Below are 17,070 nucleotides of genomic sequence, written 5' to 3' on the forward strand. Positions count from 1 at the left end.
TGCCATGCGGATGAAAGAAAAGGAGAGGTGCCATTCGCCAAGCACTTCTAGCTGAAAGGCCTCAATGTGCACACAAACGCACGCACAAGCACACACACACACATGCGCACGCGCAAACACACGCTCACGCAAATACATGCGTGCGTGTGTGTGTGTGTGTGTATCGATATCAATAGTCGGTGTCTTATATCTGTGTGGTCATGTTTTTGAGCGTGTGTATATATATGTGTTTGCTCACATTTGTGTTTTTGTGTGTTTGTGTTTCTGTGAGTGTGTCTGCGCGCGTGTGTGTTTGTGTGTGTGTGTGTCGCCTGCATTACAGATTAGCATATCTTTGTGAGTTTAATTCAATTATGTTTTCAAAACCGCAGACTAATCAAGCAAAAGTTGTAATCAACGCCCTCTTAGATCTGGACTTAGAATCTGGGTAATTAGTTATTATTTAACTAATTATCAATTACACCTACCAAGAATATCTCAAAGCCCGATGCATATCCAGCTATTCTACGAGCCAGCCATTGCTTCACTCACAAGACAAGCTGCGGCATTGTAATTTTTTTTCTTGATCTTACCTTCATGCAATTATGTGAAATTAACTACTTAACTTGTGCTATCATATGATCTCAATGTATATATGGCAGCACGTCGACTATATTTAACAAGGCACATTTTGAAAAACAAAGAGGATAATTGTTATGCTCATTCACACCGACTCACTTAAATAAAGGAACCTTTTCAGTTGAGGAACAGGCGGATAAACAAATCAAGTTAATTACATTTGAACATAGCGCTGGACTTCAGGAGAGGCATTTGAGCTGGCCGACCTGGTGATCCCATGAGCGTGCTTATCCATCCCGATACAAATGTAATCTTTTTTTTACAAGGTTAATCCCTTGAGATAAAAACATCAGCTTCTCAAGAGAGCCCATGGTCAGTTATGGCAGCAGTACACAAAGTTACACCATAAATAAAACACAACCTACAACATCAAATAATAGCCCAGATGTTTGTTAAACCATATACAATTCCCAATAGCTTAAACATATTGTCATTAACGCTTTCATTCTCTTTCCACTATCCAACAACAGGCTTATGAGCTCACATGTCTTCTATATATACTGTTTATCCGCTCCATGAAACGCTTATAGCGCCACTCAGTGAATCCCTCATGCCTTGTGTACAGTATGTGAATCCATTAGCGTGTTAGCACTAATTAGATTCCGGGTGAGCTATCTGATGAGCTGTCATTAGATTCAGGGGCTTAGCAACTGGGCCGGCGGTTTGCTCACAAATGTTTTGCCGGCTGTACGCGGTGTGTGTCACGAGAAGGAGGTTCTTGATGTTGCTCGCTTTCCGTGTGGGAAGTGACTGAAGTTGAGATGAAAAGGTTTGCAAATGGACAGAGACAGACGGCATATTTTACCTATTACATTCATTTTCCTCCAGGCAAAATGAGTCATGATGCTAATACTGCGACTAGGACTGCTATTAAAGCTACAACTCGTGGTAATAAACCTCATGAGGGAATAAACATAAGGGTAGTCATACTCAAGTATTACCTATTGACAGAGCCACATAAGAGGATTTCAATGGTAGTGTTTGAGAAAGTGTTTGAAAGGCCCAAACTCTTTTTCTCTCTCTCGTGCGCAAGCAAACACACATGCACAAACAATCAGATACACATCACCAAATGTTGACATGAATACACACGCACGCACGCACGCACACACATGGAAGCCTGCTTGAAACTATGTGCGTGTCTGTGTTTGCGTCTGGCAACTATGTGGCACACACAGACAGGATGGAACATTTTCACGAAATCTCTTAGTTACTGTCAAAATCGAAACAGCTACGCTTGCTAACAGGCCCACCGCTTCTCTCACTGACCAATTCCACGTCCTCGTCGGGAATGTTCAAAGGTGATGTGCAACATGAAACACACACACGCACCCTCTCACGCACATACACACACACACACACCATGGGGGGCAGCATCAAAAGAGGGGTAGAAATACTTTCCTCTGTAACGTTCAACACCCCCTAAACGCCGCTTTGATCCCTTGTAATGATATAATATCTCCCAAACACTATTTCATCAGATGCATACAGAAAAATAGTTTCTGTGATATTTTCTGCTCCCCATCTCCACGTGACGCCTCTTGACAGAACCAGGGGATGTTGTGCAGGAGACTTCCAATTAATCAGCAGTGAACGTGATCCAAAAACATTACAATCAGAAAGTTATCAAGCGTGTTTTATCACCTGCTGGCTCAATATATCGCACCGCTTTTCACGCGCCGTATTCGTACTAAAGAAGGAAAATTTCATGTTATTCACACACAATCACCGCAGCAGCCCCGACTGGGATCCAAAGCGTTCAGCAGAGAGCATAAAACCAGACCCTGGCTGTTCCACTGCTAAAACCCCCACGGTGATATTATATTCTTGTCATTTACACCTCTGCTAGTCGCCCGGCGCTGCAGACAGCCGATCCCACAGCGTAATAAATCCAGAAGAGCGCGTTGTTCACACCGTGTGGCGAACGGTAAAATAAAATAAAGAAATAGCGACGGGAGACCGTGTTTTCACGAGGTTCTGCCCCCTGCTGGCCAACGGCTCACGCGACACCGAGACTTCACGTTGTCTTCTTTACGACATCGTTTCCTGACCCTCCCCCCCCCCCCCATCCACCTTCCTCCCCTTGTGTGTTTATCTCCCTCCGTGATTGAAGTTATTCTCCTTCCTCTCTTTTGTTCTTTTGCTTTTTTCTGCCTGAGCTCTAGAGCTACCAAGGCTACACCTCTCCCCCCCTGGCACCATTACGAGCCTGTCTGACACTAAGAGGGGAGGCTGTCGATTGGATCGGAGGACAATTATAAAGAAGCCCTGCACTGGCTCTGAGCAGGCGTTGATTAGTGCCTCGCTCTGGGTGATCATTCAGGCTGCTTTGTCTTTTCGGAGTCGATGTAGCGTGAGATGAGCTCGGGCCTCCCGCATGAAACCGGGGGAAAGAAGCGTAAAAAGTAGACGAAACAAACAGGACGTCGTAGAATGTGCCAGAAATGTCGGAGCGGAACTCGCTGTCGGTTGGACGGTCCCCCATGGGCAGATCCTGCTCGGACTTGCTTTACCGGAGTTAGCGGTCCTACCCGTCGGAATTCTTTGTCCTATTCCGACTTTCTATTCAGAGGCTGGAAGTGGGAGCGAGAATAAGTAACAGAAAAATAAAAAAGCTGGAGAGAAAATAAGTGCTGGGGTATTCACAGGAGGCTGCGAGACGGTGGGTCCAGGATTCCGATATTCCGGGCAGCTTATCGGGTAGAATCTCAAACAAACACGGCTATCTTGGATCATAAATGTACCATCAACAAGCTAAGTCGGGATGAGATGACGCCCAGCCTCCGCTCTTATAGATCCTCCTATAGGAGCGAGGCCGGGGGAGAATCTGAGGAAACATTGTCTGTCTCCATCTTGACCTTTTGGAAAAGTGATTGCCGCCAGACAAGGCCATTCTTTCAATCACAAGTAAATAGGAGGAGCAGGAGGGATTGTAAATGGACCGATAGAAGTACAGAGAAGAAGGTATATTATATTTAAGTACCGTTATGGGTTGTGCACACGCGAGCACACACACACACAAACACGCATACACATGGACAAACGCATACACAGTCACATGCACGTACACGTACACAGTCACATATACACACACACACACCCACACATTCACAAATACAACCACACACACATATACACATACACATACACACACACATATCCAATACACACTGCATACACACTGACACACACTCATACAAGCACACTCATACAAGCATTCAATCCAACTCACAACGACCATTTGAAAGGGGTGTATGATTGGCTGATGACGACAAGTCTCTCTCCTTGACTTACCCAGACCAGAGGTCGCCCCTTGAAGACAAAAAAAAGCTGTCTTCATCAGGCACCTATCCATCATTTTGCCTTGTGTGTATGTTGAGGGGGAGTGTGTGTGTGTTATATTTCCCCCCTACTCTTCGGTCTTTGGGGAAGTGCGCGGACATGTTGTCTTTGAACTGCGTCGCATAATAGAAGATAGGCCATTATTGCGGTTATGGCGGTAATACATTTCAGTTACAGATACGTCGCTAACTGAAAGAGGTACACACACCCCCGCTCATCTCGTACCCAGCAGTCCTACGCTGTTACAGCAGAACAGGGGGGGGGGGGATGGACGGCACAGAGTCTGGGCTGGAGACCAGAAACTGCCTTCTTCTTTCCTGTTTGGTTTTCAGAGATATTGATTTGACACCTTTACAGACACCTTCTCACGGTTTACTACTGCTGGCCGGGATTGTGTTTACTGTTACTAGCCAAGTAGGCGCTTACAGATCCCCGCCCCCAGCAGCACGAGATTTCTAAAAAAAACAAACATGAAGCGATAGAAAATCAGACTCTCCGTTCACACAGATTTGAGCACGTCTGTCTTGAGATTGTAATGTCTAAAGTCGTATTTGCGAAACTACACTGCTACCAATTAGTGAATTGATCTGTGTTTTGTTCTCATAGACACACACAAACACACGTACACAAGCACACACACACACGCTGACACAAGAGATTGCATCTCCTTGACATTAGCTGCAGCCAACGGGCCATGTGATCACCAACACAGCAAATTAGCACCCTGGGACGGATCTGATAGGATCGCCAAACACTCAATTCTCCCCGACCCCCCCCCCCCCCCCCCTCACCACTGTCTCCCTGGGGGGCTGCTACAGCGGGGAGCGAGGCGTCGGCCATCGTTGTACGCAAATGAAAACGGGAGTGAGGGAGGACAGAGGGGAGACTGGGAGGAGAGAGGACTTGGGAGAGGGAGAGGGAGAGAGAGACGGAGGGAGAGAATTGGAGAGAGGGGGAGAGATTGAGAGGGAGAGAATTGGAGAGAGGGGGAGAGAGGGGGAAGGCATGTGGGGAGGGAGGGTGATGGAGAGAGAGAGGGGGAGAGGGGAGGGGTGATGGTGAGGAAGAGAGAGGGAGGGAGGGGCGAGTTGGGGCTGGGTGATGGCGAGGGGGAGAGAGAGGGGAGGGGGGTGGGGTGAAGGGGAGAGAGAGGGGGGGTGGGTTCAGAGCTGCGGGGCAGGAGTGAGAAGGAGATGAGCAGCGTGGGGGTTGGAGGAGGAGAGGCGAGGAGGAGAGATATAACGAGGTGAGACGGTATTGGGGAGGCCCGCAGTAGCCGAGGGGGGGAGGACAGAAAGACATCCTGATCCCATATCCCTCCGCCCGCTCCGCCTCTCCATCCACCCACCCCTCCACCCTCCAGATGCAACTTTATTACTGTGTGTGTGTGTGTGTGTGTGTGTGTGTGTGTCTTTTCCAAATGTGTGTGTGGGTGTGTGTAATGTGTGTCTTTCTCCGTGTGTGTGTGTGTGTGCATCTGAGTGTGCGAACATGTTTCTTTCCCTGTGCATGCATGCGTGTCTTTCCCTGTGTGTGTGCGCGCATGTATGTGTTTGCACACGTGTGGGATAGTGCAGGTGTGTGTGTGTGTGTGTGTGTGTGTGCATGCGGGCCTGAGCTCCCCCCAGGTGTGACAGCAGGTTATGGCAGAATGAGGTAAATCCTTTCCAGGGTTCGCACGTCACACTTATTCTGAGTGAGTGGCCCCGGGCCCCGGGCCCCGGCCCCACACCGGGCCCTAACGCTGTCAGGCGCTGGCGGTGCATGTGCGGTCGCGGCACGCTCCGCGGGAGGCCATCAGCCGCAATTTGACGTTCCAGACGAGTCAGTCTTGAGAGCTCCCTCCTGCGTCAGACTCCCCGCTCGCCCACGCTCTGTAATTGTAGATTGAAAGAATGGAGTGTTTTCTTATATTTTCATCACTTTCTTGGGGTTGACTCCTATGGAAGAGGACATGGGCCACATGTGATTTTAAAGTCAGACCTATGACAATAAGGTCAGGATTCTGCAGGGGCGTAGGAATGAGTTTAACATTGGGGGGGACACATATCAGAAACCTGACAGATCCGTTAATGGTTTGTACAGAAATATGTCATAAATGAACTACACTGAAAAAATTCACAAATATATTTTATTCTGCTAAAAAGATACATTTATAACTGTAAAGGAAAGCACATTTTGAATGGCAGTAATGAACTGATGAATATCAAATCAATTCTTTAATTGCACGCTCAATCATCCAGTTTTTGTAGAATAAGAAGCGGTGACAAGACGCTGTGTTGCGCTTTCAAAATAAAATAAAATATTTTTCTCCCCCCGGTATAATTTTTAGGTGGGACAAATGCGCCTGTCTCCAATATTGGAGGGGACACGTCCCCTCCGTCCCCCCCGGTTCCTACGCCCTTGGGATTCTGAGTTAACCTCAGAACTAAACATCTTCTATCACATGTGGCCCTAATCCTCTTCCATAGATTCCAGATGATTGAAAACGCTTTTTCTATTCATTTGTGCGTCACAGTTTTTTTTTTCACGTTCCTTTATTAAATTGGTCTTCAGAGGCATTGTGTTTATTGTTAAGAGCTTTATTAGAGTATGGGTGTGTGGGATGCGTTGGGTTGTGTAGGATGGTCTGCTGGGATAATGTGTTCCCCCTGGGTTTCTTTGTTTGTTTGTTTGGCTGTTTTGCCTTCAATCAGAGTGCGTCGGATCCTGTGAAGTTAAGCTAAATGGTGACTGCATCGCCTCAGTGTTAGATGGGGAGATCATCTCCATAGATTGTGTTGCATTGTGTTGCTTGGGTCAGGTTCCTGGATCCCATTATGTCGAGGTCGCTGGCGCTGTTAGATTCCTGTTCAGATTGTCTTTAGATTGTGTTCGGTCCTTTTTTTTAACACCAGGGCTGTTTCCAGGCTTATCTTTGCGACGCTATTGGCTGGCGTTTGCTCGCTCCTTCCTCGAAACTCCGTTGGCTAGCGAGGTCAAAGCTACGAGGCGGCGGCGGCAGCGGCGTTCCGGATCTGGATACGTCCTGACGGGCCCGGCCATGTGGAAACTCACAGGCAGCGGAAAACCCTGCAGGTCCCGGGGAGAGAGAGCCGGATGATGATAAAAGCACATGTCGTTCTGCACGGGTCTCGTGTTCCCGACCCACCAAAGATAGGGATGACTGGTAGCTTAAGACCCTCCTTAATTGGACGTTTTGCTCCGGTAGGCTGCCGGGTTCAGCGGGGTCTGTCCTGCAGTACGGGCAGCTGTCGGTCCCTTGATGTACAGTAAGAGTAGACTCTGAGAACCCGCTTCCTTTTGTCTTGCTCTTGGTGTTTCTTTAAAGGTTAAACGAGTCGTACTTAAACATAAAAGCTTTTAGGACAATAATAATAGTCAGGTTCGTCCATATGATTATTTAAATGTATGTTATTCATGTAAATTTAGATTTAAGAGGCTCCCGTTGAAGCTGCTAAGTGATGGACCGGGGACTGTTCGTTAGACTCTTCTTGCTGTTGTTTCCTTTTATTAAAAATGATGCGGTACGCTTAAGCTTGAAAATAATAAACAGCGCATTGACCGGAGGTCAGCAGGATGGAAAATATCACCGGCTCTTCCGGGATGTTGAAAGCGAAGGAAAACAGGACTAATTGGTATAAAAAGAGAGAGAACACTGTGGTCTATGAGTGGCAGAAGAGAAGGACAAGGAGGAGGAGGAGAAGGAGGGGGTGGAGGAGGAGGAAGGCTTTGAAGCTGGGTCAGGTTGCCACGGTAGCGACCACAGTAGGGGCGACCAGGTGATCTTTTTTTTTCTTTGTCAGCACATCATTTGTCTGCTGTGAGTGCCGCTCGACCATTCAGTCAATCCAATTTCCCTCCCGAGTCTTTTGTTGTTAGCTTCATTTTTTGGTACTATTCTTAGACGCGCGCTCTTAACTCTTTCATCGTCACATCAGCAGTGTCGGATAATATAATCCTCTTTTTTATTTTTCTTTCATATTATGCCTTTTACTCTGATGCTTAGAAACCGAGGTGTCTTTAATATCCACGAGAGAGAGAGAGAGACAGAGAGAGAGAGAGAGAGAGAGAGAGAGAGAGAGAGAGAGAGAGAGAGAGAGAGAGAGAGAGAGAGAGAGAGAGAGAGTTGGCGCTAAAGTCTGAGCCGCCCTGAGCGCCAAGTTACAGAGTCACTGTGTGTACTTTCCCCTCTGTTTTCTTTTGAATCAGAGGATGTCTCTTCCCCCCCCCTCCTTCTCTCTCTCTCCCTGTCACTCTTTCGATTTCTCTTTCTCTCTCTCTCTTCTCTCTCTCTCTGTCCCCCCCCCTCTCTCTCTCCCTCTCTCCCTGTCACTCTTTCGATCTCTCTTTCGATCTTTCTCTTCTCTCTCTCTGTCCCCCCCCCTCTCTCTCTCTCTCACTGTCTGTCTACCTCTCTCTCTCTACCTCTCTCTCTCTCTATATCTCTCTCTCTCTCTCTCCCTCCATCTCCATCTCTCTCTCTCTCTCTCCCTCCGTCTCCATCTCTCTCTCTCTCTCTCCCTCCGTCTCCATCTCTCTCTCTCTCCTTCTCTCTCCAACTCCCTTTCTTTCTACCTGTCTCCTCGGATGTTCTTTCCCCTTTCATCTCGAGGTGGAGCTCCCTGTGTATTTTAACAGCTTAAGAGAGGCAGAAAGGCGTCACAGCTGGTGTATATACCAAGTTTTCGAAAGTGAGAGCGAGGATAAGATAAAGTCAACTCAATGCCAGCGTTTTCAATAGAGAGGATAGGCAATGTCAATGGATGTGTGTCAACAGCCGTATTGATCCAGGTGCTGCTGAGACCCAGGGCTTGGCTTTTGCTTTGTTTCGTGTTTTTTTCTTCCCTCATTTTAGTTTCCTGTTTTTGTCTCAATGTTCTTTACTGGCTCTTTTTTCCTCACTCTTGTTCTCGCTCGCTGTCTCTCTCGTCCTCGCTCTCAGTCTCACCCTCTCTCTCTCGCTCTCTATCTCTCTCCATTTCACTTGTATCTACTCTGTGCCAAACTTCCTTCTTAATAACACTTGCTTTCAACCCCTTCCACTCTGTCTCTCTCTCTCTGTCTCTCTCTCTCTCTCTCTCTCTCTCTCTCTCTCTCTCTCTCTCTCTCTCTCTCTCTCTCTATTTCTCTATCTCTCTCTCCATCTCACTTCTATCTACTGTGAGCCAGACTTGCCTCTTAATAACACTGTCTTTCAACACCTTCCTCTCTAACCCTCTCTATATCTTTCTTCTAACCTCTCCTGCCCTCGCTCTATATCTCTCTTGTAACCTCTCTCGACCTCTCCCTCTATATATCTGTCGTAACCTCTCTTGACCTCTCCCTCTCTATATCCGTCGTAACCTCTCTCGACCTCTCACTCTCTATCTCTGTACTAACCTCTCTCACCCTCGTGCTTTCGCCTTCTCTCGTCACACCTCTTTGTTCTACGCACACTCTCTCTCTCCCAGCATCCAACCCCCATATCTCCCTCACTCTCTCCCTCTTTCTGTCTATCTGTCTTTCCCCATCTCTCTGACTCTCTCTCTCCTCTCTCTCCCTTCTCTTTTACTCTCTCTTACTCTGTCTCTTTTTTTATATCTATCTCTCCCTGTCTCTCTGACTGTCTCTCTCCTCTCTCCTTCTATTGCTTCCCTAACACTTCTTGCCCGCCTCCTCTGTACCACTACTTCTCTCTCTCTCTCTCTCTCTCTCTCTCTCTCCAGCTTACTCACTCACTCATGTTAACTCCCCCTCGCTTTCCTCTCCCCTCGTGGAGTCTTCATCCTCTCAAGTGCCATATTGGCAGGACAAAAAACACAACATGTGTATATTTCCGAAGCTTATTAAGATATAACAGCAACATGTAGAAACCCATCGTCCCTAAGCTTGCAAAGGACTGCCATACTGGGCTGCCAGTACGGAGCACTGGGACGTTTCAGCTTGTCATTGTGGGGCATATTGGGGAATTACAGGTGAATTAATCACAATTTGGAAAAGAGTGAGTTCCTCATTAGATTAAATTCACTACTCTCTCTCTCTCTCACCCCCCCCCCCCCATGCTCCATCTAGCTCTGTCGACCTACCGGCCTCTGCATGGCCCTGCTGGTAAAATACACTGAGTTCATTTCTTCTCCCCAGCCTCATCCGCTGCCTAGTGAAGCCTACCCCGAGAGAGAGGGCGAGAGAGAGAGAGAGGGAAAGGTCCACAGTCGCCTCACTGGTGCCTTTCATAGTGTGCACTACTGCACTCACAGACACGCACACACACACACACACACACACACACACACACACACACACACACACACACACACACACACACACACACACACACACACACACACACACACACACACACACACACACACACACACGTGTGGTTGTATTGGCTGCCCCGGGAATTGAGGAGGGTGTGAGGGAGTGCACTTGACCCATGGATGAGAATGTCTCTCTCTCTCTCTCTCTCTCTCTCTCTCTCTCTCTCTCTCTCTCTCTCTCTCTCTCTCTCTCTCTCTCTCTCTCTGCAACCTTTCCAGTGAGACACTTCTCTTCAGCGGATGGGAGGAGAGTGCACATGGGGAATGACACTCATCGCTACACTCAAACACACACACAAACACACGTACAACACACACAAATACACGCATACACTCACACACATTGCTTCACACCTATTGATTTGATGATTCTCCAAGGCAGGGGCCTCTCTGGTAAATAGTATAGTGCAATAAAGGTGCAAGACAAACGTGTGTGTGTGTGTGTGTGTGTGTTGCATTGTCTGTGTATGTACAAGAGAGCGAGTCTCTTGATATGAAGGTGTGAATCATGTGAACCTGTGTGTTTATTTGTGTGCGTACGAGAGAGAGGGAGAGAAAGCGAGAGAGACAAAGAGAGCGACTGTGTGTGTGTGTGTGTGTGTGTGTGTGTGCGTGTGTCAGCTCGCTGTTATCCACAGCGGGGACGTGGTGGCTCTGCTGTATGGCCGAACATCTGGCAGGTCCATCCGTCTCCATAATTGAGTTATACTTCCCCCACTTAACACGGCACCGCCTTCCCAGAGACAAAGAGGCAAAGTTTATTCTCCACTTTGCATTAAGTTTTTTGCCTCGGCGGGGCAGGACTATATTGACTCGGAGAGCGAAGGGGGGCCTAGCGCGACTGAATCACAAACAGGCGTCTGGGGTGCCCGCTGCTTATTTCTCAGTGTCTGCCTGTCCGTACGGGACGGCAAGGGTTGATACCTGTGTGAAGATGACTTATGGTGAGTGCCAATGGGTTTTCGTTTTTCTTTTCAAATATAGAATATAAGCGAATCAATATCTTTTTCTGTTGGTGTCGTATAATGGAAGCATCATGCGCTGGGTTTTATTCGTCTGCGGCGACGGAAAAAGTTTGTGGGGCCGGTTTGTCTCTGGGTTATTTCGCCGGTGATTGTGCTTCTGCGACACTTTCCACCCTGAAACGCTGAAAGTCCTTTTGTCCTTTTCTTTCTTGGTTTGATTAAATCTTACTGAATCTCTCTCTCTCTCTCTCTGTCTCTCTCTCTCTCTCTCTCTCTCTCTCTCTCTCTCCCCCTCTCTCTCCCTCTCTCTCTCTCCCTCTCTCTCTCTCTCGCTCCCTCTCTCTCTCTCTCTCTCTCGCTCTCTCTCTCTCTCTCTCTCTCTCTCTCTCTCTCTCTCTCTCTCTCTCTCTCTCTCTCATGCTCTATGGGACTCTACCATCCAGGCGTGGCGGAGGTCATCGTGCTGGTGGGAGGGCGCCAGGCCGTCGGCATGAACCAACGCTCCCTGACTGCGGTGGCGTGCTTCAACCCCCAGAGCAGCAAGTGGTACCCTCTGGCCAGCCTGCCCTTCTACGACCGCGAGTTCTTCAGCGTCATCTCGTCCGGGGACAACATCTACCTATCAGGTATTCAATTCAATTCAATTCAATTCAATTCAATTTAATTCAATTTCATTTGTTGAGTCCTTAAACACAGGTACAGTCTCAAAGGTCTTTACAGGCCGTGTATTTATGACACCCCCCTAACCGTAGCCACCCAGAGGGCAAGAAAATACTCCCTAAAAGGTGACATATTATACCACCAGGTGTGATTGCTTCAAAACGGCTTGTAATGGCTAACCACATTCACACCTGGTGGTATAATATGTCACCTTTAATTAGCAAATTACATTTTTTACATTTACATTTAGGGCATTTAGCAGACGCTTTTATCCAAAGCGACTTACAATAAGTGAATTTGTTACAATAAGTACATTTGTCATAAGAAGTGAAACAATATATCGCTGTCGGTACAGTAAAGACGTTCATAGAACCACGTGCAAGTATTACAATCGCTAGGCTAACCCATTCCCCGTGTAAAGCAATGATAGCAACTACTGTAGATGCTACACAATTAAGTACCTTGAATAAGTGCAATGTACAAGTGCCAGGACGTACAACATTCAATGGTGGCTGTGCATTGGTTTCTATGCAGAGTCGAGGTGAACTCTGAACAGGTGAGTTTTGAGTCTTTTGCGGAAGCTGGTGAGCGACTCTGCGGTCCTGACATCGGTAGGGAGCTCGTTCCACCACTGAGGTCCCAAAACAGAGAAAAGTTGTGACTTTGCTGATCGACCTTTGCTTGCTCTTAGCGATGGCGGTACCAGACGTCCAGCTGAGGTAGTTGAGCGGAGGGATCGAGCTGGGGTGTGTGGCTTTACTAATGCTTGGAGGTAGGCAGGGGCAGTTCCATCGACTGCCTTGTATGCCAGTACCATCATCTTTAATCTGATGCAAGCTATTACAGGGAGCCAGTGGAGGTCTCGAAGAGGTTTTTACGACACAGAATGAACACGTGAATAAATGAATGAATGGATGCGATCGGACCGACCGGTGTAGTTTTACTGGTCCGGTTGCACGGTTCGAGCACGATGCCGTCTTGTGCTTTACCTTCAGTCGTAAGACCACCCACAAAAGTTCAGTTTCAGGTTTAAAATACGTTAACTTTCGGACGTGTTTACGCGTCGTGACTAAATGTCCAACAATGAGGAGAAGCTGATTTTGTCAGTTTAAGGGGATGATGGTTTATTCAAAAAAATGTAAAAGCAATCTGGTGCTCCGCGTCTCGCCGTGTCCATTTTAACCGTTAAATCAGTTTAAAAGGCACAATTGTGCACACAGCCCCCCCGCTTCACAGGGGGTCCGCACAGCTCTCACAAAGCACTACTGCCAAAGCGTTTCAGAAGAGTCTGCGTCTGTTGTGATGCCGCTCTGTGTTTCTCAGCGCCTTAGTTGAGAGGAAACAGGAAATTGGCGTGCATTGGTGTTTGTATGGGGAAAAATATAAACCGCAGTGTTTTATTTGTATTTTTATTTATCGAACAAAAAAGAAGATTAGCATTATTATTTCATTCCAATCCTTTTTTTGCGATAAACTAAAGGGCACAAAAAGAGAACAAAGAGAGAATTCAAGCTATTGAGTTGCCCACGTTTTGTGTATTCACTGTATTCTCCTGTCGTCTGATAAATCACGGAGATGGAGCGAATGTGAGCGACAACACCGTTCTATTCCTGACCTGCGCTCTAAGAGCCTTTCATTTTTCTCCTTGGTATTTTGTGTACTCTGCAGTCACCGCAGTGGTCCACACCTGATCATTTCTTCTCCTTTACAAAGCTACCGCTCGGACTCTCTCTCTGTTTCGCCCCTCACTTTCACACCTCGCTTTCACACCCACCTCTCTCTGTCTCTCTCTCGCTCTCTCGCTCTCGCTCTCTCTCTCTCTCTCTCTCGCTCTCTCTCTCTCTCTCTCTCTCTCTCTCTCTCTCTCTCTCTCTCTCTGTCTCTGTCTCTCTCTCGCTCTCTCTCTGTCTCACTCTCTCTCTCTCTCTCTCTCTCTCTCTCTCTCGCTCTCGCTCTCGCTCTCTCTCTCTCTCTCTGTCTCTCTCTCGCTCTCTCTCTGTCTCTGTATCTCTCTCTCTCTCTCTCTCTCTGTCTCTCTCTCTCTCTCTCTCTCACATAATAAGCCTTTACGTTTCTCCTCAAGAACTACGGTAGTTCCTCCCCTTTCCATAGTACATTTGCGTGGTTCCCCTGTACGCCTCTCAAACCACGCCATTCACCAGCTGGAACAGCAACAGGACTAGTCTTCCATGTACCGTCTCATCGTCCTCGTCATCCTCCTCCCTCACCTCAACCCCCTGCTTTTCTCCCTCCCTTCTTCCTTCTCCAACTTTACCTTCTCCTCCTCCTCCTCATCCTCTGCCTCCACCTCACCTCACCCTCCCTCCCTCCATCCTCTCTCTTCATATATATGTAAATGTGTGTTTGGACGTGGGTACAGGTCACTACGTGTCTGCAGGGTGCTTGCAGATCCAGGGGAGGGGGGGATGGAGAGGGCGAAGGGGTCGGTGAGGGCCAATGGGGAGTTCGGTTCCGAGGTGTGTGTGCGTGTGTGTGGGTGGGTGCGTGCGTGCTTGTGCATGTGTGCGTACCTGTATGTGTGTGTGTGTGCGTGCGTGGGTGTCTGTGTTTTTCGTGTGTGTGTGTGTGTGTGCGTGTGTGTATTTACGTACACAATCACATATGCATGTGCGTATGTACGTACGCACACACACACACATACATGCAGGCACGCACGCACGCATGCGTGCGTGCGTGCCTGCATGTATGTGTTTGTGCATATGTGTGCGTGTGTGTGCGTACATTTGTGTGTGTGTGTGTGTGTGTGTGTGTGTGTGTGTGTGTTTGATGCGTGTGCTGCCTCCCCCAATCAAGGAGCCATGATCTCATAGCCATAAAAGAGGGGGCTCACTGGAGCGCTGCTGGCAGTGTGTGTCACAGCACGTAGCCTGAGGAGCCGATCTGATCGGGCTGGGGAGCACCGGAGAGTGTGTGAGCCGGGTGTGCCCTCTCGCTGGCTGGCTGGCTGGCTGGCTGGCTGGCTGGCTGCCTGGGTGGGTGGCTGGTTGGGTTGATGGATGGATGGGCTGGAAGACTGGTGAGCAGGGTGACTGGCGGGATGGCGCAATGGCTGGCTGACTTGTGGTTGACTTATCGGCGATTCCCACCAGACAGATGTCCGGTCCAAGTCGGATGTTCTCCCCATTAAAACGTACTTTGCGCACTGACCTGCTTCTTCTCATGTGTGTAGTCAATCAATGGCTCCTTAATGATGAGGAAAAAGGGGGGTCAACGGATCTCATGGGTATATGCATATCGCTCACCCGGACTGTCCTAACTCTCTCTCCCCCCCCCCCCCCCCCCCACCCCGCCCCTCTCTCTCTCTCTCTCTCTCTCTCTCTCTCCCTATCTCGCTCTCTCTCACCGCGCAGGCGGCACCGAGTCGGGCGTGGCTGTGGCGGACGTGTGGTGCTACATGTCCCTGCTGGACAACTGGAACCTGGTGTCGCGCATGACGGTGGCCCGCTGCCGACACAACAGCCTGGTGTACGACGGCAAGCTGTATACCATCGGCGGGCTGGGGGCCGCGGGCAACTTGGACCACGTGGAGAGGTGGGTTCAGGGTTCGGCTGGACCCTAGGGCCACCGTGACCTTTGGCCACACACACTGATGCAACATGCTACTTCGACCTTTGACACGTGCTACTTTGACCTTTGACACGTGCTACTTTGACCTTTGACACGTGCTACTTTGACCTTTGACACGTGCTACCTTGACCTCTGATGCGTCCTACTTTGACCTCTGGTGAATGCTACTTTGACCTTTGACACATGCTACTTTGACATCTGGTGCATGGTACTTTGACCGCTGACACGTGCTACTTTGACCTCTGACACATGCTACTTTTGACCTTTGACACATGCTACTTTGACCTCTGGTGCATGCTGCTTTGACCTCTGATATGTGCTACCTTGACCTCTGATGTGTGCTACTTTGACCTCTGACACATGCTACTTTAACCTGTGACACATGATACTTTGACCTCTGACACATGCTACTTTGACTTCTGACACATGCTACTGTGACCTCTGACACGTGCTACTTTGACCTGTGACACATGCTACTGTGACCTCTTACACATGCTACTTTGACCTCTGACACATGCTACTTTGACCTCTGACACATGCTACTTTAACCTCTCACATGGTCTATTTTGACCTGTGGCACGTGCTACTTTGACCACTGATAAATGCTACTTTGACCTTTGACACGGTCTACGTTGACCTTTGGCGCATGCTATTTTGGCCAAACTTTTTGGCAAACTTCTTTTAGAGGTGAATTGCTGCTGAGTCGGCACGATGTTTATGTGAGTGGAGGGGAAGATATGCATTTAAACCTATATGAAAACTATTAGAAATGTTGGCACATCGCCACGGACGGGAGCCATTTTGTGCTTGCCTTGCAAGCGCACTATTTTAGTATTTAGTCCGTGGGCAAAAACCCTTTCTTCCAAACGGACTTAAGCGGTAAGCGCTTGGGGAGGAGCCAACACGAGGGTTTAAGCTTTCACTCAAGGACGCTCACAGGTGCACTGCGGACATCGGGCATCAAACCAGCGAAGCTTTTTCGCCCAGTTTGAACACAGCACCTTGCACCGAGCGTTGAACCAACCCTCAGGGTGGCGGATCGAGAGCTTGGTTTGACGAGGCACTCCTGAAACATCAACGAATGCTGGTGACTTCATAGGCTGTTGATGTTTACTTCCGATTCCTTCAAATCAGGGAGCCCTTCCCCCCGCCGCATGTCCCTCCCTGTCTACCTCAGAGTTGGCTGAGCCCGCTCTGCAGTTAAGGGTGGGTGGTGTTGCGTCACGCAGGCCCGTCGTAGCGTAAGGTGTGGTGGTGTTTTCAGCCGGCTCACCACTCGTGTGAAGGAATAAGTAACGTGGGATCACGTCGCCGCAGCTTTAAGAGCAGAGAGAACGCGAGAAGGCTTTCCTGGCACCTGATTGGACAGCTCTGAGCGTTGTCTGTTTCCCATGCATATTAATGGAGGAATAGATAAATACACACAGTGATTTAGTGCTTTTGCTGTTGGTGGTGAGCGGGCAGAGTTAACCAACGGCTCGGACGTTAGAATTATGAATAAATAGGATATAAATACAATGTCGTTAGTGGCGGTGATGTTCAAGTGCCTTGCCTCAAAATATCCCAGTCGCCCGTACGTGAAGTATGGTGCCGAT

The 17,070-nt window shown here is 48.6% G+C and overlaps 1 protein-coding gene across 1 annotated transcript in view; it reads left to right on the forward strand.

Moving 5' to 3' along the window:
* The window catches only part of LOC307091570 (kelch-like protein 29), a gene marked incomplete at both ends in the record, with an annotated part of 62,572 nt that extends 47,133 nt beyond the window's left edge, over positions 1-15,439 (forward strand). The window contains 2 exons of the mRNA XM_079759203.1: positions 11,671-11,853; positions 15,259-15,439. Coding sequence (XP_079615329.1) covers positions 11,671-11,853; positions 15,259-15,439 — 364 coding nt within the window. The remainder of the gene's footprint in view (positions 1-11,670; positions 11,854-15,258) is intronic.
* Between the last annotated feature and the right edge of the window lie 1,631 nt (positions 15,440-17,070).

This window comes from Pollachius pollachius (genome assembly GCF_949987615.1).
Source record: "Pollachius pollachius genome assembly, contig: scaffold_136, whole genome shotgun sequence".
Taxonomy (NCBI): Eukaryota; Metazoa; Chordata; class Actinopteri; order Gadiformes; family Gadidae; genus Pollachius; species Pollachius pollachius.